Source organism: Vicugna pacos, chromosome 20 (assembly GCF_048564905.1).
Source record: "Vicugna pacos chromosome 20, VicPac4, whole genome shotgun sequence".
NCBI classification, from domain to species: Eukaryota; Metazoa; Chordata; class Mammalia; order Artiodactyla; family Camelidae; genus Vicugna; species Vicugna pacos.
The window spans coordinates 43,744,581-43,766,375 of record NC_133006.1 but is presented as its reverse complement, the minus strand read 5'-3'; the positions used below and the strand labels follow the sequence as shown (position 1 = coordinate 43,766,375).

The window sequence follows — 21,795 nt, the reverse complement described above, 5'->3', positions numbered from 1 at the left end:
GTGAGAACATACAGTATTTGTCTCTCTGATTATCTCACTTAGGATAACGCTCTCAAGGTCCATCCATGTGGTACCAATGGCAACATGCTGTTCTTTTTTATGGCTGAGTAGTATTCTTCTGTGTGTGTGTGTGTGTGTGTGTGTGTGTGTGTGTGTGTGAGAGAGAGAGAGAGACAGAGAGAGAGAGACACACACACACATCTTCTTTACCCAGTCATCTGTGGATGGACACTTAGGTTGCTTCCATGTCTTGGCTACCATAAGTAATGCTGCTGTGAACACTGGGGCGCATGTATCTTTTCAAGTTAGTTTTTTTGTTTTTTTTCCCAGATATTCCAGAGTGGAACTGCTGAGTCATATGGCAGTTCCAGTTTTAAAAGAGTTCAGGGAAAAAAAAATCAAACAGAAAAAAAAGACACCTATATGCAAAACCGACCCCCCCCAAAAAGATAAGTTTACTTTCTTACAAAAAGGTACCTGGGCTTAATGAAAGCTAAAACAGCACCCCGACTTCGATGTCCTTTTAATACTGCACTCAAGAGCCAGCAGAGGGCCCGTAAAGAATACTCAGCAGTGAAGGGCGGAGGGCATAGCTCAAGTGGTGGAGCACACGCTCAGCATTCACAAGGTCCTGGGTTCAATCCCCAGTACCTCCTCCAAAACTAAATAAGTAAACCTACTTACTTCCCCCTAAAAAAAAAAAAAAACTTTGAAGTGTCAGTGCAAAAAAAGGGGGGGTGGGAGCGGCTGAGGATGACACTGCCCTGCTCAGGGAGTATCTCAGTAGCCAGCGGCCTGTCAGACGCCTCGGGCCCCTGCCTGCCCACCCCAGAAGCAGGAAAGTCTACGACACTGAAAAAGTAAAAGTGGACCGCGACGCTCACGCATGGCCATCCACGCTCTGTGCGCTAGGACCTGAGCCGGACTGCCTTCCTGCAGCGTCTCTGCCGATGCGGGGCAGAGCCCACGGGCACGTCCAGTGAGACTGGACGTCAGTCTACGCAGCTGCTGCGCATTTTCCTGAAAAGGAAGTGGTGGCACCACCTGCACGTCCTCAGCGCGTCACGCACGTCAGCGGACCGAGGAGTTACCACACAGCATTCTGACCGCTTGAAAGAAAGCCTTGCTCAGAATTATCCAAACGGAAAGAGGCAGGAAGCGCTGTTGACACAAGAAGAAAGCTGTCTGACGAGCTGCGCCACAGCGACTTGACAGGGACCCACGGGGAAAGAAGTGTTCCCCCTTCAAACAGGGCCGCGCAGCACGGAGACGCTAAGACGTGTGCCAGGGCACTGACAGCCGTGGGGCGATGCCCCTGCTCGGTCAGAGCACTTCAGAAACAGCCAACGGCGGACGGCGGGCGCCGGGCGACACCCTGAGCCGGGACTCGCCCTCCCCGACACGGCGTCTCCCGGGCCCCCACTCAGAGGACGCCCAGACCCTCAGGTCTACGGGCTGGCGAACGTCTCCAACGACAGCCCACGACAGGCACACCGGCTGACGCCAGACCATCCACAGGGCACAGCCAGTCTGGCCCCCTGGCTTGTGTGAGACAAACCACGAAAATCAGCTACTCTGGTTACAGTTCCTTACACACTACAGGCGAACTCTAGGCTGATCACAACAGGTTTCAACGGTAACCATTTCAAAGCACTTTCGAAGGGGCTTATCTAATGTAATCAAACAAACCACCTCAGATGTGGCTGTTATCTCACGAGTGTAGACCAGGCCCCGGACGTGCAGGGATCTCTCACACACACACACACTGGACCCGGACATGCAAGGATCACGTGCAAGCACACACACACACACACTGAACCCCAAATTCAAGCTGCTAGGTAACTTAGAATTACATTAAAAAAATGTAGTGCAAACAAAAAATAACAAGAGTTACAGGATGAAGAAAGATCACGCTAAAGGAAACCCACTGTTTTTATTAATTTTAAACATGTAGTCAGTGTTAAGCAAAACTGCCTCTGAGAAGGAAAATTTTAAGTCTATTTTTCTATTTCCAGAAACTATTTAGAACTGCAGCAGAGAGCGAACGGCCATCATTATCATAGTAAGTCATTATTTCGAAGATAAGAGACACTAATGATTAATCACTGAAAAGAATTTAAACTTACTAGGGAAGTCAGGCCTTCGCTGTCAACAACCCAGTCTTCCTTCTCCGGCAGCCGCTTTATTTCTACAGGGAAAGAAGCACACGGGCCTCCTTACTGTCACTGTCTCACCGACCGTCGGAAAGATCCACACAGGCTGCAGCTCTTAACTGTCGCACACAGGTCTGTGCAAAAGTTGTACAAGAGCAGGGACAGAATATAATTCTGGTGGACTCAAGGACTTAAATGTGTATTATGGATTTTTTTAAACAGAATATTAATGTAAATAAAATTTTCCACTGCATGGCCCGATTTGGAGAGTGCTGGCTAGGCTCAGTCAGTGACAACTGTGGACAACTCAGTACTTACTCAACAACTCCCGACACGTGTACGACACAGGACGCAGAGCACACTTCCCCAGAGACCTCTGATGGACAGTCTGGGCCGTGCTAAGTCCCACGCGCTCCCAGGAGCGACAGCGCGGCTCTCACTGGGAGGGGAGGCGCCACCTGTGCAAACCCCAGGGCAGGACGCTGCCCAGCCCGTCGGCGCCGCCCCTCCTACGCGACAGTCCTGGGTTCAGACAGGAGGGCCTGTGCCGTTGGGAACAACGGTCCTGCCTGTGTTTGAAAACACTCAATCCCCAGAAGGCCGCTGCGTGAAGCTAACCTTTACTGCTTACGACTGCACAAGATCCTGAAAGCGCCGAACGCGCACAGAGAAGACAAGCGTCACCTCAGCTTCTGCTGCAAAGAGAAACTGCTCGTCTTTCCTCTGCTTTCACACAGGTATTTCTAACGTACAAATGTATTTTCAAAACTGGTGTCATACTTTAAACACATTCATATACACTGTGCATTCTTTTTCTACTTTACGTTAACAAGAACATGAAGGTGCTCTTACACCCGTGAAGGCTTTCCAAGTACACCCAGCTTAGCTGCCAGCTTCCTCAGCGTACCTTCGGCCGCCTGCTGCAGCGTGACCACCACGCAGCGCACACGGAGGTCCAGAGTGAGGTCCTGGATCGCCTGTAACAGCTCGTTAGGAATCTCGAGAGCGGTCAAGGATTCGTACGTCAGCCTGCGAGACAAACACCACAAAACAAACGGGGGCGGAGCGGGACGTGGCAGCGATCCCCCGACTCAGGGAGGGCGGCACCGTGCTGAGCGCCCATGGATGGAAGACCACGGCAGGGCAATGGCACCACAGAGACACTGTCAGGAGACAGCGCCAGCAAGGCTTACGTCTTAGTCGTCAGACGATACGCGAGAAACAGCGCGCGCGCCAGGACGGGGAAACTCTTCGTCGAGTGTATTAAAAACCACATCCCACCCTGAGTATGTTTTTCCCTCGCCCCCAAGACAGCACAGGACTGACCCGGTCCCGGGAGAAGGAGCCCGCACTTACCGCAGGGTCTGGATGGCGTGAGCGAGCCACTGTCCCGAGAGCTCGGCCTTTGCCTCCCCGCCCCCGAGCTGCCGGCCGCCGGCCCCCGCGGCGCTGAGCGGGAGCAGGGCCCCACGGGCCAGCCGCACCAGGCAGTGCACCACCTCCTGCGTCATCTTCTAGACAACGGACGGGCAGCACAGCGGTGAAGGCACCACCTCCGTCAGCCGACTGCAGGGTCGGCCGACAAGCCGGAAGTCTGACTGCAGATCCAGCCTCCCCGCGACGCTGGCTGAGAAGGCCGACCCCGAGAAAAGCCGACACGCAACGTACCTTGAAATCGCTCTGTCTCTGCCTTACGTTCTTCGATCTCTCAATGTGGCCTGACTTCTCAGCAGTCTTAAAAATTAAAAAAATAAATAAATAAATAAATAAAACAAAGTAAAACACGTTAGTTGTCTTAAGAAATCATGCATGAAAATAAGAAACGCTTTAGCTGTTGTACGTAAAGAGCGTGAGAAGTGGTTACAACCTGACTAGAGGAACCCTGGTCTCCGACCGAAGGACGGCTGCCTAGAAAGCCGTTCCTGCTCCGATGAGAAGCGGCTCGTCTCCCTCACACCTGCAAGTGTACTTTCCAAACACACCTCAGCTGGAAGTTGGAGCTGCCCGTTTTTGCAGGTGAATTTCACAGGCATTCTCACCTACAACTGCCTGCGGGCATGCCTGCGGGCACGCCTTCTCGCTGGGCTGCCGCAGGAGGGACAGGAAGAGAAGCCCCTGGAGGGCGTCTGGCCATCCTAGGACCCCACCCCCGACAAGGGTCACGAACGGAAGCCCCAGAGCCGGCACCCTGTTTTTAAAAAGTGCCCTTCGCTGCCCTTCCTCCAGGGGGCTTAGAGCCTCACTCAGGAGGGGGTGTCTTCCAGTGCCCTAGCCTGCTCGCCTTTCTCCTTGGAGCAGTGTGTGCGAGCCCACTCGACACTGACCAAGAGAGATCCGTCCACCTGGCTGTCAGTTACGGTTTATTACAACTAAGTATCACTATATACAACGGCCTAGAAGAGCAGGCTTAGGACACCTTCCAAGGAAGCACAACAGAAAGCCACAACGCAGAAGAAAGCTCTGACGCTTCATCAATGTGACATACCAGCTGCCATTTACGGAGAACTTCCAAGTTAGGAACAACTGCGCTATAAACGAGCACGGCGCTGACGTCAAGCTAATTCTAAAACACTTCAAGTTATGTTCTTTGCACTTCACACCAAGCTAGAGAAACAGCAAGCATGAGCGAGGAAGGGAAGGATAAGGGCCACTGAGTGCTTCCAACAGAGTGTCCGACACCCAGGCACGTGGTCGGCACACAGAGACCTGGAGGCGCTAATCTGCACTTATTCCAAAGATTTATATTAAGCGGTGCAGCTTATATCATTTACTTCTTCGTATAGATGCTCTTTTGAAAAAATTATAGTTTTTGAAAAAACTAACCCAAAACTCACAATAATAATTCAATAAGCAAATTCCTAATTTCACTGGTCAACAACGCTGAAACTTCCTCGTACACCAGGATTTACAGAGACTGATGAGAAGTAACTGAGCTGCAGTGAGAAGTGACCAGAGGCACCTGCCGGGGTCTGGCCAGGGAGGAGGATGCCACGCCAGCCTAGGGGAGCTTGATGGGCTCTGGCCCAAAGCCGGTGGACGGAAGAGCCACAGGGGCTCCCGGGGTAAACAGCCCCAGAGTGTGATTCCAGCAGGTGTGCAGGGCGGGCAGGAGGCGGAGCCGGGACCACCGTCCGCGTGGCCCTGAGAGAGTGACTGTGAGGCTCAGACGCGACACCACGCGCTGGGGACCAGGCCAGTTACAGAGCAGGCGGACAGCCGTCGGGTCTCGATCGTAGGCGCTTTTCCTCTTTACTCTGTCACTAATCTATCTCAGGGCTTCAAGTATAATTCTGAATGCCTTCCTGTTTTGGATTCTGCACCCAAGTCCAACATAGGGGTGCGGGAGGCAGGGTGTTCCCACCGCCCCCCCAGTGACGGTGTCCGACCCAACAGGTTTGGGCTTGGCCCCACAGGGCGCCCCCACCCCAATGCCAATCGCAAGCCCAGTTGTCACCGGCGCGTCTGACCAACCGGCGACAGACTGGAGGCTCCCGCGACCCTCCCCCACTTTGGGTTCAGTCAATTTGCTAGAGTGGCTCCCAGAACGCAGAAAGATACTTTACTCACTAGATCACTGGTTTATCGTAAAAGGATGTGACTGAGGAATAGCCAGATGGAGGGAGGCACAGGGCAGGTGTGGGGACAGGGGCGAGCACCCACACTCTCACCCCGGTCCCCACGCGTCCTGCTGGGGTTTTCGGCGGCTTCCCCACACGGGTTCGACTGATCGCTGACCCTGACTGCGGGCGCATTCTGTCCCCTGGGGTCAGGACAGCACAACCCTTGAGTGCCCTGACGGCCAGAGGGGTCTCTCCTGGCCGTATCTGCCACGGGAGCCACTGTGGAACTTTCTACACAGCGGGCTTGTTCCGTGAAACATTTCTGAATCAAAGAAAACAGTGAGAATCAACTGTCAAAAACCTCATACCAAAATTAAGGTGAAACTTGGCAGAACAATTCTGCCCACCAAACAGATGCTGCTGAGGGCACAGCGACACCTACTGGGCACAGCCGTCTCCACCCTCCCAGGACCGGCCTCCCAGCCCGGGGAAGAGTGGGGCGGGGGAACCGGGGCAAGGCGTGCCCCTGCCCCCGTTAAAAAGTGGCTACTTATTGCTTTAATTTGGTGACGAGCCGAGCATCTCCAACATGCTGGACTATGTAAGGCTGGCCCTATTTTTAAAAGAAAAATCAGTTTTGGAACATAAAGTACATTTAAATTTACATACTATACATTATACGTCTTAAACCGTGGATTCCTCATGTTTAAAAATTATTTGGATATTTTAAAGTTTTCACTTCAAAATACACTATATTTAAGATACATCTAAAGGAGTGGTCTTAACCCCTGCTGGCCATTCCCCTAGCTGCGAACCTCAGCCCCGTGCTGAACACAGAGACCAAAGCTACTCCGAGTGGGACCAGCGGCCAGACCTCACCGTCTGGACTCACACGTGTTACTTCCCGTGGCCCTGACTGGTCTGAAGAACTGACTACTTTCAAACTGTTGAAAACGCCATCCAAATCTTTCAACAGATGAACTCTAAATAAAACAATATTTCATAACAAGAAAAATGAAAAGTTGCACATATATTGTGTTTAAACATTACGGAGCTCTCTCGTCTGAGGTTAAGGACCAGCCACCCAAGTCCCTGGAACAGCCCGGGTGTGGCCCTCACCAAGTCTCTGGACCGCACCCTTCCCAGCTTCTCAGGAGCGGGGAGCCAGTTTAGAAACACGCCCAAATCTGTGGGGTGAGTTACACTCAGTAACTGTCACTCTCAACTTTCAGGAAAAGCTCATGGACACAAACAGGTGGGAATTCCAAAGGCATATCCAGCCTGTCTGGTGCCACTGCGGCCCCGAGCCCTGAAGGAGCTCACTTATGTTTCATCTGCAGCCAAATGCTTCCCTTACTTGTCTACCACGAGTAGGTATGACCTGTAATGAAGGAAAACATTCTTTTTTCACTAACATATCCCAGATCAGTAACCCTCAGGGATTTTATGAACCCTGGAAAGACTCAAGATGAGGCCGCTGCTGTCCCCGTGTGGTGGCCACCTCCCGGAACCGATCTGCCTGGAAGGAAAGACACTGGCTGGAAACAAAACTAGGTTCAAAATCTGCTTCCCAAGGGCCTTAGACGTGACCCCCGACGCGGCTTAGCGCCAGGCCTGGGTCTCTCCATGCTACCAAACTGTTCACAAAACACCTGCCATGTGCCAGGCCAAGGACCTTTCAGACACTGGGACAAGTAACCATGCCAAACAATCAGGGCACATTCCCACCTGCCTGCCAGACACTGTGACTTCAGCCCACTTGCCCCCAGGCCGCCGGGGGGCGGGCAGACAGGCAGCTCTTCCGCTGGAGGCCCCGCTGGACGCTTCTGCTGTGACACTGGCTGTCCCAAGCATCCCCCCACCGCCTCCAGAGGTCTGGGTTGGAGGGAGCAGATGGCATGGGTACGGCGCCGCAGTGGGGGGGGGGCTGTCCCCACAGGATCAGAGGCAAGAAACCCAGCCCTTCCACACCAGGGGCTGCCTGTCGTCCACTGAGATGAACAAAGCCAGGGGTTGCTGGGCACGTCTGAGAGCAGGACACCCGACAACAGACGTGAGAGTGCCTGTCCTCGGCCAGCACCCTGCACGCCCCGCAGGGCTGGCCAAGCCCTCACGTGTCTTGCGGAAGGCGGAGTGTCCGCACAGTTCTCTTCCGACAGCGCCCTTCATCACCAGGTGATGCGCAGTGGACAGAAAAGAGCTGTGATGCACGCCGTTTGCAGCTACGATACTTGAACATATCAGTGATCGACATGGCTGAACTTAAGGGAAGAAAAAAATACAGTGAACTCCGGCTGAAGAGGCAGACTCTTCCGCACGAAGGACTTTGTTTGTCACGCGCTGTTGTTGTCCTGTTCTTCATGGACCAAGCAAATTCTGTCGTTCAGATACCCAACCTTGTGTTCAAACAAACATCTAGGGTCTCCCAGGCATAGCGGAAAAGAGACGGTGGAAACTCCTCTCATAGCAGCACGAACACACGCCCAGGGCCAAGGAGACCGGATGGGGCCTGAGCGCCAGCACCTACCACTTTCTGTCAAGGAAGAGGGGTCCTGAATGGCAGAGGTGTCACTGGTGAAAGGGCAAACGCAGCTCTGAGCTGCCAGACGCAGTGGCCCCGGGAGGACCCCACCTCCCAGCCCTGGTCAGTGGGAGTCTCCACGTCCGCGACATCCGGCGGGATCCCCGGCAGCTCCAGGCGAAGGGCCTGAGAGTCCGCGTTCCAGGACTGGGGGCCTGTCAGGGCACCAGAGACCACCCCACGTGCCACACACGAAAGCCAGTCATCATTTGACGTTCACGGTTTGTCCACTACCAACTAAGGAGGATTAGGGCGGCGAGGAAGCGTGCAGGCTGTGGAAAGGCAAAGGCGTCTAACAACTGCCCAGGCTGCCCCATGCGGGCAGGAGAGCAGGACCTCCAGCTTCTCTCCAAGGGGGAGGCCCCACAGCACTCAGCCCCGCGAGCAGGCGTGATGTCTGTCCTGCTCGCAGGCAGCGCACAGCAGCGTCAGCCACACTTTGGCCTGACAGGCATTATCCCAAATTCAGGATCTTTTATTCTCTCGCCGAGTCCTCATGCCTGCCTTTTGAGAGACACCCTCAGCGTCCTCTTTCCAGTCGAGGGTACCGAGTCCCAGAACAGCTAATACTTGTTCAAGGCCGCACAGCTGCTAAGTGTTGGGGCTCCACAGTGCTTCCAACTCAACTTAGAGTATCTGATAACACTCAGGGGCTTTGGGCCTCTGAGGTTTTAAAAAAGTCACTTCAAAATCAAAACCTGTGAGACCAGAAATCGACACCGGCCCAGCCACACGGACAGTCGCGTCTGCACACGCACCTCGCTGAAGAGACTTCCGGTGACGTAGGAGACCCAGAGCTTCCAGAAGTTGGGCAGCTGACTCAAGACAAGCTTGGTCAGTTTTTCAACAAAGGCCACCCGGTGCGGGGTCCTGTCCCTCCACGCTGCGGGGAAGAGTAAAGCACTATTAGCGACGCCAAGTCGAGAACCATCATCTGCCGCAGCAGCCTGCTGCTCCCCGCCTAGAGCTCGCCCCCCGTCCGCCCCCACGGCCAGCGCGGAGGGCCTGGAGGGTGCCCAGGAAGCAGGGGCTGCGATCCCATGGGCAGGGGCTTCCCAACCTCGCTGTCCCCACGCTGCTGTTTTTCTCCTCAAGAAGCCAGGCTACAGGCTGCCCCATGGCCAGTAGCCAACCTTGAGGCCGAGAGCAACCCATCAGAAACGCACCACCCACCCCACACGCTGGGAATTCCGTAAGAAATCGAATTATCACACAGAAGCACATTCAAGCACAGTCATGTCATGAAAACCTCCTCCCACGACAAAGAGATCTAAGAAAAAATAACACACTTCGCCTCCTGGGATACATGTGGTTAAACGCAGCTCCCGCGGGAAGTGGGAAGAGAAGCCTGTAGACGTCCCATCCACGGGAGTGAGGGTGCACGGTGAAGCCGGGGCTTAAGCACCCCCAGCCTCTCCGTCCTCTGGGCTACTCCTCCCTCCGCGCCGGCTTCCTGGCCCCCACGGCCTGCCGGCACCCAGGCCAGGTCAGGGCGGGACCCACCTCCCTGCGTCAGCACCGGCTGGCTTCCCTTCGAGCACACCGAAGCCAAAGCTTTGTTACTATTACTCTTCTTGATGTTCTAGTGGGGGGGGGGGATTTTACTTACTTCAAAAGGTTTAATAGTTTTCTCAGCAGACAATATATGGTCAGAAGAAAACATGCAGAGTGTGAGCGAGGGGCCCACCCGCCGCCCGCATCCCACCACCCCCACCCACCTCGCAGGGCGGCCAGGTGGAGCTGCAGGCACTCAGTCATTGCGGCCCCCGGAACACGGCGCCTGCAGCTCCTGCACAGGGACAGAGAGCACTTCTGAGTTTCAGGTTCCAGTCTGAACTTTCTGTCACCAGCAGATGCCTTACACCTACGTGTGTGCGCGTGGAACGAGTCCTCTCCTCCAGCCCTTCTGAACCTCCCCGTTCTAAGTCTACGACACCCAGCTCTGATCAGTGTAACTCCAGACGACTCTGCACTTTCTCTTCTGACTCCAGCGTGTCCCAGTCAGTTCCCACCTGCTCTGTCACGGACAGAGCGCCTCCGGGAGGCACCTCCCAGGGCCCGTGGGAAGAACCAGGGGACCGGGCAGGGATGTCCAACACAGCTCAGCAGCAATCAGGACGCAGGCTATCTCCGGATCACAGAGCTCTGCTTTGGTCACAAAGTCACCGAGCTCCCTCAGCGTTTCTCACCCCTGCTGCTCTGCAAGCGCCCCTCGTGCTGCTCCAGGCTCCAATCATCACCTCAGAGGGGCTGAACCTGACTTACTGCCCTGAACCTCCAGCCCCGAACAGCCCGAAGACGGGGGAAAACACACAGACGCTGGACATGCGGCAGCACAGGACCGCGTCCCCCACGAGGGAAACGCGCTCCGGGTTCTGCCTGCGGAGAGCGGCCCACGCAAAGCTCTCTGAGTTGCAAGAAGGAGTTCAAGGAGGGGGGTGAGCGGACGCTGCCGGGAGAGTTCTGGAAAGGAGGAGGAACCGCGTGGGGAAAAGCCCCAGGACCTGGCACAGAGGCGGCCGGGCAGCAGAGGGCCTGTCCTCCTCAGCCACCGCCCGGGACACTCAGGAGCAGGGCTCCAGGCTCCAGCTGCTCCGCCAAGGCCCCAGACGAACCAAACTCCCCGCAAGTAACTGGGGAAGCAAGCCCTGCCCTCTTCGGAGGAAAGCGGCAAACCCGACACTCAGCACAGCGTCTGCGCAACAGAACACGACCCGCTGAGCCAAGGGCGGGGAAGGAGACCCGCGAGCTGGGATCAGGGAGAAAGTCTGTCAGGAGCAACAGACCCACCAGTGCCAGGTTAGCGTCAACCCGAAAGGACAGCGTTCAAGCGAAGGAAACCATGCAAACAATGAGAGGAAGTGAAGACAGGTGAAAGAACCAAACGGAACTTCGAGGTGGAAAATAACGTATCTGAGACCTTTGGCTCAGACACGGCAGACACAAGACCAGAGAAGCTGAAGTCTTGGCAATTAACTCCACAGCGCATCAGGGAGTGAAAAAACGCGGGCGGGGAGCAGTTCTTCGTCTGCGGGGCAGTCTGCCTCACACACACGCAGCTGGGGTTCCAGGAGAGGATGTGCAGCAGAAAAACAGCTGACGCAATGACAGCCCCCGATCCTCTAAACGTGATGACGCCTTCCAGAACCGGGCAGGGAGGGGTGCCGGGGGGGCTTCCACACCTCCCGTGTCACCCCACTCGTGAGAGGAAGGAAGCCTGTTTCTGGGCCTCGGATGGGCTGCACTGCAGGGTCAGACCCTGGCTGCGTCTGGACCCTGCTCCCCGATGGACAGGAGCAAGCAGCTCTGCTCTTTCTGGCGCTGAGACTGGCGCTGGGGGCTGGGTGGAGAAGGGGACAGACGAGAAGAAGGAAGACTGACAGCTACGAAAGCCCCCCACCGAGCACACATGAGGCATCTGACTTTAAGCCGTGCTTACGAGGGACATTTATTCACAGGTATCCATGCAACCTAGGGGAAGATCGCTACTCCAGTACTTAAAAGAGTAACGTGAAGTGTGGCGAAATAAACTGAACACGAAGTGAGGTATTTCCCTGACTGTGTCTGCATTCCTCAGGTGTGTTACTGACGTCACAGGGCCCGGTGGCCTGCAGCACCCAGCCAGAACACTGACGTGTCACAGCCGACGCCTCCTGTGTCTCGCGCAGGGAGGATGCACACAGCAGATGAAGGGCAGCCTCAGAAAGGTTAGGAAGCGCGGCGACTACACCTGAGCTGCTCCAGCTCAGGAAAATGACTAGCAATTAATTTCTGATTAATGAACAACCAACCTTTCTTTCCAAACCAAATTCTAAAATTCACTAAAAAGGCGCCTACTAGTCTTCTGTACTGACTACACAAATTAACTTCTGTTACAACTTTCACCCTAAAGGAGTTCTCAGGAAACTTTTTCTGTAGCACGTTAAAAAAAATTCAACTGCAGAAAAAATAAGACTAGACTTCAACCAAATATGTTGAGTAAACACTGACCTGTGCCCAGTGATTTTTTTTTTAATGGCACTTCCTTAATGTACAACATAATATGCACTTAACCATTTAAACTTCATTACCAGGTGGCTGCTGAGTGAGCAGGAGACGTGGCGGTGGGTCATGCCCGGCAGCAGCGACTCGGCTGCTGGCGGGCATTTCCAGGAGGAAGCGCTAGCACCTGCTGGAGGACAGACCTCAGAGAAGAGAGGGGGACACTTACTGTCATCGCGACCCGGCTGAGAGCTGCTGCCTCGCTTCAGCGACGCCGTCTGGCCCAGGTGGCCCAGCACGGAGGGCCGCGAGTCCCCGTCCAGCTCCAGCGCGGCGCCGTGCAGGCCTGGCGACCCTGGAAGAGAGAGGCGCCGTTTCTAGCTTCTGCACAGAAGCCCATGCGGTGACTTACTGCGCTGCTTCTCTGAGTTATTTCTTGCTCAACTGTCCTAGTCCTTTAAATCAGGCATTTACCAAAGTAAAATCAGGAATATTCTCTGACTAGCTTTTGCAAGTCATCCCCACCATGACAGACTTAGGGGGCTCAACTGGTCACTCTGGCTTCACAGACAGACAAACCGTGCAGGGAACTTTCAAGTCACTTCAGAATGAATGTTCAGCAAAACTGGGGGAGGGGATTCTATAAACGTAAAAATCAGGATGAAAAATCATCTTCTGAAAAGCAGCTTGGCACCTGGAAAGGAGGTTACGGAGCTCTGACTCTCTCTGGTTAGCAGACTTACATCCCTGACTTCTCCCTTAAAAAGTTAAATCTCCAAGCGCCGTGATTTCCTTCCCTGGGATGTGGGGTTTGATTCCCTATTTCTACTCCTGATGTCAGCCACCTAGTTTGGGTCCTTTTCACCCCAAAATGTTAATATTCCAGAAGCCTAGCATTTCCCTACTGTCAAGAAACTCTCTTCACTGCTCAGGATTAACAGTACTGACATCTGCTTTTTCGATTCTCGCCTCAGAAGGCTTCCTGAAAACCCTCAGAATTCCAGCCCAAACTGTCTAAGAACAGGAGACACTTTTTCTAAAAGGGTTCTGCAGAGCCACCAGGACTGGAACCCCACGCTGCTAACCCAGTCAGTGAGACGCTGGCCTTACGGGCAGCACTGGCCTTGTCAGCGGCAGAGGCGCCAGGACCAGCACGCTGAGCTCTGCAGCAGAGCTCCCAAGATCTCCACACCTGCACTCAGTACACTCGGACGGCAGAGCAGCCATGCGCAGAGGACACAGCGACAACATGGCTCCCGCCCCCTGCCCCCCACTTCCTGCTCGCCGCATCCCCCCTCCGACCCCCGTAAACACCAGCCTTAAAACTCGCACCTCAGCTTCCCCGAGGCCCTCCCTGCTGCTCCAGGGCCACCTGCCCCCTCTGCCCTCCGACCTCAGGGAGAAAGAACACAGCTTAGCTGGCCTGCTGCCTGCTGCCTGCTGCTCGTTGGCGGTTTCAATGAGAATTCGACCTGCTTGGGGCAAAGGACCAACTATTACATCTCTGTCCACAGCCACTGGAGCTTCTGCAAATAACGCCCACAAAATAGACCAAGTGACTGACACTAAAGTGTCCAATAAGAACTCGATTCCTGTTTTACAACTTGTTAGCACATTAGAAGCTTATAGATTTTGTCTCCAGATGCAAAAGGTGAAACCCATTTAAAAAATAATTTTATGCCACTGACAATGTCAGTTATTCAGTAACATAGACGGGTCTTCCCGAACCCCTCCACGCGCCAGGAATAAGGTGACGGGTAACGGGCAAGGGCCTGCTCTTGGTGGTGGAGGCAGAAAATAAAGGCACAAACAAAACACAGTGCACAGTGCCATGGAGGGGATGCTCTCGAGGGCTCTCCCCAGCACCCACACGAACCCTACCGCAGAAACAGACACTAGACCGTCCGAACAGAGCTCTCAGCGGAACAGAATCCCACAGACGCCGGCTGTGTCCCAGCCGCGGGGCTGAACGCTTTATTTGCACGCACTTCTACTCTGGGAAACACTGAACCTAAGACTTAACACAATGCAGCGTTTTAAAACAGGAAGAAAAATGACAGAGGTAAGAAAATGCAAACGTGAAGAAATAATGTTTTTATAATTTTTTTTTCTACGTCAAGGAGTTTGCACGTGAAAGCTTTAGTGATTCACGACGCTCTCTGCTGAAGTCTGCAGTCACTACTGCTGTCAGCTGCAGCACCAGGAGACAGGCAGACCCCAGGTTCCTGACATGCTTTAAAAGCACACGCAAGCGTGCCCGACTCCGTGCCACATTAAACATCTACATAAAACCCTACAATTTATGTGAACGCTTATCGCAGAAGGTGCCAGGAGAGCGCGCTTCAATTGAAAATGTTCCTCCGAAGGTTCTGATGAAGGAGGCGGCCCTTTCCGGTTCTCTAAACACGCACTGTTCCTGTCTTCTGTGCGAGCTTTCGGCCGACACACCTCAAAGCAAGTGAGCAGCGCACCGCGAGTACTCGGAGGTGCTGCCTGTCTGACGTCGACCGGAGGAGCAGCGTGCGGGGAAGCCAGGCGCGCCCCGCCCAGAGGACAGAGGACCCAGCGGCAGGGACGGGGGAGGTGGGGACACCCGGCCACCGCCCTCCTGCTCCTGCGGTGCCAGCCACGCCCTTTCTTCTGCTTAGATCAGCTCCTATCGTCACGCGCTCATGCTGGCAGATAAACACTCAGGGGAAAAACTGTTCTAAATCTCCAGAAAATAAACTTGATAAAAGAACATTCCGAGTGTATGATCTCATTATAAATTTTAGTAAAATATTAAATACGCGTATAACAACATATTCACTGCCCTTTGAACACAGAAAATGTGTGTGGTTCTGCAGAAAACTCAGCGAGTCTGCCGCTGGTTTCCTCGGGGAGGCCAGGACCTACTCTGGGCCCCGGAGCCAGCTGGCCCCACACTGTGGGAGCATAGTTAGCTACGTGTTACCCCCACTGTTATCTACAGAAAAGGTCACAGCTGCCTTGTTTATACATCAAGAAAAAATATACTTAGGCTATATTGTGTAAATTCACCAAACGGTACATAGATTTAAAACACAATTTACAGGCTTGAGTTGAAAACACAGCCTTTCTATATCGTAAGGCCGTTGGATAAACATTTTCTTTCAGCAAGTAATTACTCTCATAATCTGCTCAATCTCGGAAGCAACTGAAAGCAGGTGCTCGGCTCAGCGTCTATTCCTAATACTCTCCAAGAGCCGCCCTGCGAAGGTCCAGAGCGCTTTTCAGGTGCCACACGTCACCTCTGAGTTTTCCAAGGGACCTCGAGCCACACGCAAAGGCACCTCCTCCAGCTGCGTGCGGCCTTTGGGAGGAAGGCCTTGTGAAGTGCAGCTGAGAGCAGACGGACTCCTCCCGGGGCTAGAGTCGCAGCCAGCACCTGTTTTAAGAACTAAATTCATTTTCAGAGCAAAGGAAAAAACACCTCTGAAGACTACCTTTAAGATCCCTGTTGAGAATGTCGGCAGGGGGTTAAGCCACAGGCGTTCCTGGCAGGAAACCTCAAGACTTAGTCTAACTTTGGCCCCATTCCACAGGAATTTTAAGAGATGAATTCTAAGAGCTACCTCTTCTAAGGTGGTAGCTTCCCACGGGGAAGAGAAGCCACGTGGTGAATCAGCTCAGGCTCTTCCAAGACCATTTGTGCTTTCAAGATGAGTTTTTAAAATGTTCATCTTTATTGTTTTTTCCCCATCTTTGCCCCCTTTAGAAAAACCAAAAGACCACCTCTGGGCTGCAGAGAACTTCCACGGTGGAGGGCGCAGGGTGGGCTGTGTGTCCCGGTGTCTCCCAGGAGGCACTAGCTACCCGGCCCCCGCGGCACTACCAGAGCAGACCCAGCGCAGAGCTCCCAGGACGTGACCGTCCGCCCCGCCCCTGCGTACAGATGTTTCCTGCGTCTGTGCTGGCACCGATCCCAGAAAAACGGGGCTTTTTTATGCAGGACTTCCCGGAAACACAAGGGCCGCCTCCACCAGCATCACTGCCTTGTGTCTCCTGTGCACTTAGTGTCAGTGTCTTTGACAGGACACTGGGGACACTACACTGCTCCTGAATCTGACAAGCAGCGAACACCTGCCAGTGCTAAGAAAGTGCTGATAACATTTTAGGTGTTGACCATGGTATCTGGTTACCGTTTTCAGAAAGCATGTTTGTCTTTGGAAATCACATACTGAGATGATTATGGATAAAATGCTGCGACCTGCTTCACAGGTAATTCAGGGCGGTGGGACACAGGAGGGGACGGGTGAACAAGACGGCTGAAACTGGCGGGTGCACGTGAGGCTGTGGTACCACCCTTGGTGCTTTTAAGCACGTCTGGAATTCTCCAAAATGCAGTAATACACACTCCTTCTGATGTGAGCTCAAAGTAACACACCAACCTTCCAATCAAGAGGCCCCCTCCTCATCAGGACTGGGTGGGTATGCCAGTCAGAGTGGCCGAGGCGGCCGGCAACAGGGGAGCCGAACGTCAGCGGACGATCAGACCGTAACCTGCAGCTCTGCTGGTGGATTTAGGAGATTCGCATTGTATTCTCATGGAATCTCGTAGAGTACGTTCAAAGAGGGAGAAACTATTTTCAGTTCCTAATGAAAAAGACCACTTCTGAAAGTAACTTTAGGCAAAGGATCCATTTAACGCACATTCCTCCAGTTACTTCACAGCCGGAGCAACTTCTGCAACAAGCTTGCTCAGAGGGAGGGAAGAGGCAGGCCTCCGACCGCACAGCCGCGAGCGTCTTTTCCCCAGAACACTGGTGCTCAGCAGCCTTGGATGCACACATGACATCAAGGTGCCAGAGGAGGAATCCACCAGGTAAAGTGTGCCTCCACTCTCCTCCAAGAAAGAGTCAGACCTTTAACAACGGAACACTGGTTATCAGATCCTCCAGGTGTGGATGTGACAGTAAGATAAGTGAAATTTCCTGGAACTTCTCCAGTTTCAAATGGCCTATATGTTGTCTCCATAAATTACACACACTTTCCAGAAATTCAAATATTTTCAAAACCAAACTACCCAGTCAACTGTTTCCTGTAAGCCTACGTAGGGGGCCCCTGATGGACCTCGGATCTTGCCACCACGAGCACCAGCCCCTTCAGGGGAGCGGTGTGGGTGGGAGGCACTCACTGAGCACCCAGTGGGGTCTGGACCACGTCTCTTGACTCTCCATCTGGACACCTGACACTCCTCAGCTAGACTCAGCGGGAACATCGCCTCCTCTAGGAAGCCCCCCAGGCCTCTCTGGCTACACAGGCAGGGGCAGGGCTCTGTACGCCACGCGGCCTAGTGCTTGTTACGGTCACTCACGTGACGAGAAGACACTATGCCGTTCTTAAGTCTATGTCTCTCCCACCAGACCACGGGCTCTGAAGGTCGGAGACCATGGCAGCCTTGCTCACCACTGCACTTCGGTCCCTCGAACACCTCCACCACGCTGGCCACCAGTCCTGGCTGTCCCCAAGTCACCTGGGAAATCTAAGAGGCACTGATGCATGGACTCCACCACTGGAAATTCTAGTATGATCCGAAGGATGGGAAGAAGGCTGGGGGCTGACAGCTTTAAGAGCACCCAGGGGACCGCGGTGGGCAGTGAGGCAGTGAGGCAGTGTCCTGCCTGACGGAGCAGACAGCAGACAGGACATGAGGCCCTGCAGGTCCCCAAGACCTCAGTCCATGTACGTCACCCGATGTCATTGCACTCCCTCAGACTGTGGAACAATTGATAACAAGAATCTGGATGTGGCATCAGAAAGGGGCATCTGGGTTTCCCTGAACACTGAGACAAGAAGAGAACAGGCTCACGCCAGAATGCACCTGGATCCAGGCCGGCGGACTCATGACGAGGCTGAGCTGCAGGTGAGGCCGCGCCCCGCCGCGCCCTGGGCCGGGGCCGCGCTCGCACTGCTGGGCTTTCTCCTCCTGGGGCTCCGGAAGCGTCCCAGGCCTAACTGAGCAATCCACCTGTGCTCTCCGGCCACCGACATCGCACTTGCCAAGCTCACTCACAGCCGCGGTGCAGGTCTAAAGGACCACTCTCTGTCTGGCTCTCCACCTCAAAACCCTCGCCGGCTCTGCTTCCCCTCCTGGCCCCGGCCCGCCTTCCCCTCCTCCTCTGCAGCCTTCCCCTCCACCAGCCCTATAAATACCCCTGGGGTTCTGGCCTACATCTTCTCTCCTGTTCTTCCTGGGTGACCACGCGCTCTCTAAATTCAACCACCTGCATGGCAGCCAACTGCAAACCAACCCTTTTCTGGGGAAAAGGGAACACCATCTGCCCCTCGACGCTCCCTCACCAGGAACCACCGACCCAGCCGGGGGCCAAGCCAGACCCTGGAACCACCGAGCCTGTCCTCCTCCCGCTGTACCACCATGTTCTGAGGGCGCAGGCCCTGAGGAGCTCTGGAAGCAGCTTCTGCTCCCCTGCCGCGGCCCCGTGCCGTCCTGTGTCCGGCCTGGCCTCCTCCCGTCCACTCACTGGAGAAGCAGAGTCGTCCTTCCCTTCTGGGTAAGTTCGGACCCTGCACCGAGCCCGTCCAGGCCTGGCCGCCTCTCCCCCAACACCCACCTCGGGGCCTCTCTGCAGTCGGCCTGGGGATGCGTCCCCCGTCGGGGTCTCAGCTTGTGTGCAGCCCCCAGGAGAAGCGCCCCACACCAGCCCCACCACGCCCTCCTCCCTCAGAACCTGACTCCTCCCTGGGTGCGGCCACAGCCTGGGCGAGAGCGGGACTGTGTCCCCCGGACAGCCCGGAGCCGGGGGCCCAGCGGGATCGTGGCGTACTTGTCTTCGCTGAGACGACCGTTACCGTTTCTCAACATCCAGTCACTTCCCACGAGAGTTTAACCGTTCCCCAAGTCAAACCTTCACCCACACTGCCAGGTGGCCCTAGGCCAGGCACACGGAAGGGCTCTCCCTCCCTGTTCAGGGACCCACTCAGGTGTGCGGCTACCCGGCGAGGGGGGCTTGCCTCTGAGGTCCGGCAGGCAGCCCTCTCTACAGTGGGCCATGAGCTGGAGGATCCACCGGTGCTGGGCTCCGATGCACTGCCACGCAGGGTCGCCCGGGGCGTGGAGGTCGCTCAGGTACCTGGAACAGCAAGCACAGGCTGAGCGCGTGGCTCCTGCCACTCAGCCAGGATGAGGACAAGAGGAAAGCCAGCATGTGTGACAATCATTCCTTCTTAAGGAATCTGAACTCCGCCAACTAGGAGGCCCTGCCAGCGCCAGTCTTCAGTGCTCACTCTGCATGGAGCACACTTCAGGTTCTTTCATGCAATTAACAAACAATGAAACTGCATTAAAAAACCAGAACTTTATAAACAGACAACCAAGAGAACAAGACACCTGCCAGGGCCCCAGGTCCTCGGCAAGAGCTCCCCCTTGTCACAGAGAAAGAACAGGCAGGAGCCGCAGGCTACTCGGCGGCATTTCCGTTCCTCTCTGGTGTGAGATCGGCCGCCAGGTGGCAGTGTGCCCCCGCGTCCCACACGGCCCAGGCCTCCGTGCTGCGAGGGGTCTGGTGGCAGCAAACACAGACCTCTGAGGTCCAGACTCCAGTTCAGAAAAAAACATTCCTCTAGAAGATGCAGTATAGATGGGCATTTTTCTTACTTTAAAACAGTTCTTAAAATATTTGAAGTCTCTGTATAATATCCAAACCCGGATAGACAATTTCAGTTTCACGGATTTCAGCTGAAAATTTTCTGCTAAATATTACTCAAAACTCAGCCCTTATGAAACACATAAATATGACAAGTTAAATACAATTAAATAAACTTCAAAAGCTGGATTTATTGTCTGAAAATTACTCTTAAACCACAGCGGTCTGTTGTCTAGGGGTCAAAGTCTTGCTCAAGGACACGTGCTAATTAGCGGCCACACGCTGTGACGGCTTGTCACCCAGCTTCTCCAGGACCCGGCACCTCCTCACTCGACTTCTCCGTCAGCAGCTACTTGCAGGAGGAGCACTGGGTGACAAGCCAGCAATACACAAAGCACCGAGAAGAGAGCTGGCACCCACTTGGAACTGTGCACCTGCCCCGCCTCCCTCCACAGGCGGACAGGAAGCTGGTGCCTGTGGGGCCTCCCTCCGCCGCCGCCAGGGGAGACAAGTCAACCACTGTGGCCCCAGCAGGAGGCCACAGGTGGACAGGTGCCGTGCTGCTGGCACGAAACCCAGCCAGACTGCCTCGCATGCAGGCCTCCTCTGGAACCTAAGTACGGCAAACAGCACACAGTGTCTAGGTTTATCCCCCTGCTGGGGCATCTGCCCGGGCCTTCTGCTCAGGCGGACCTGCTCTGCCCGCAAAGACCCCTGAAGCAGCGCCCCCAGATGCTGCCACGCGCACGGCGGCCTCAGACCTGCAGCTGCGGCACCGCGCGGAGCGTCCTTCCAGGGAGGCAGGGAGGCTGCCTCCTCTCGGTCTCTGCGCTGCAGAGCGGGCCCAGAGGGCCTGTCACACGGGCCCCTTCTCCCACACGACAGCAAGAGGGCTTTCTAACATCCCGAGTCTCCTCAGCATGTTGACTAGGTCCCTGCAGAATTTAGTCACAGCCGTCTTTCCATCGTCTCATTAATGGGCATTACGTCAGGAGAGCTTTACGAAGAAGGGTGCGCCTGTTGTCCTGGAAGTCCTGCGGGCTCAGGTTGTCCCAGTGGTGCCCGTCCTGCCTTGGTGCAGGGACCTGACCTGCTCCCTTCCGTGGCGTCCACTACGTTGACTCTGACTGTTCCTTTCCTCAAGCATCCCCACTCCCCCTCAAGACCAGAAGCTTTCAGAATGTTCTCTGCTGTCGAGCCACGGCCACCCCAGGGGCCTGGCGACCCACCCGCCCGTGTGCCCTCTGTGGACACCAGTCTGGGAGCCCTGCCTGCCCTGCGGGGCGGGGAAGGCGTGAGGCTGCTTTTCCTCCTCCAACGGGCAGGCTTTTCTGGCCCCTCCAGCGTGAGCGCTCCCGGATGTATCAGCACACAGAGGATTCTGGTGTCCTCACTGGGTATCCCTGAGTTTCTGCCCTTTCACCATTCCATCCGTCTCCCAACTTCCCCCAGAATGAGCTTTAGGAGTACGCGCCGTATCCAGTACCGCCTGGATGCGTGTCACACATCAACATCCTTGCAGAAGGGTTACCTTATGTAACGTTTCTGGTCATGTAAGGTCGACGGCGTCTCAAGCAACTTATCCAGAAGTAATTCCCTCAAAGCTTCAATCCGCATTTCTACTTCAGCATAGTCTATTCAAGAAGGAAAGAATGACAACTTTAAAGTCAAATTACGGAAAGCAGAACTGTGGCTGCCTCCGTGTAGTCTGGCTGGCTGAGAAGGGGCCCAGGGGACCTTCCGGGGTGGTGAGAACACCCTGTCCTGGGTGTGGGCCCAAGGGCGTGAGCACCTGGCAGGCTCGCTGACCTGTGATGTGGAAGTCTGTGCACTTCACTGCCCATAAATCTACCGCAATAAAAGCAAAATTAAGCTCTCCGAGCCCTCGCGGACCT

At 54.8% G+C, this 21,795-nt stretch overlaps 1 protein-coding gene across 3 annotated transcripts in view; it reads right to left on the bottom strand.

Moving 5' to 3' along the window:
• EXOC2 (exocyst complex component 2) overlaps positions 1-21,795 on the bottom strand; it is a 119,286-nt gene that overhangs the window by 43,792 nt on the left and 53,699 nt on the right. For all 3 annotated transcript variants that reach the window (XM_072945794.1, XM_072945796.1, XM_072945795.1), the window contains 8 exons: positions 21,432-21,534; positions 19,269-19,387; positions 12,505-12,630; positions 9,053-9,177; positions 3,822-3,887; positions 3,510-3,667; positions 3,061-3,182; positions 2,127-2,188 (listed from right to left, as the gene is read on the bottom strand). In XM_072945794.1, the coding sequence (XP_072801895.1) occupies positions 2,127-2,188; positions 3,061-3,182; positions 3,510-3,667; positions 3,822-3,887; positions 9,053-9,177; positions 12,505-12,630; positions 19,269-19,387; positions 21,432-21,534 (881 nt within the window). The remainder of the gene's footprint in view (positions 1-2,126; positions 2,189-3,060; positions 3,183-3,509; positions 3,668-3,821; positions 3,888-9,052; positions 9,178-12,504; positions 12,631-19,268; positions 19,388-21,431; positions 21,535-21,795) is intronic.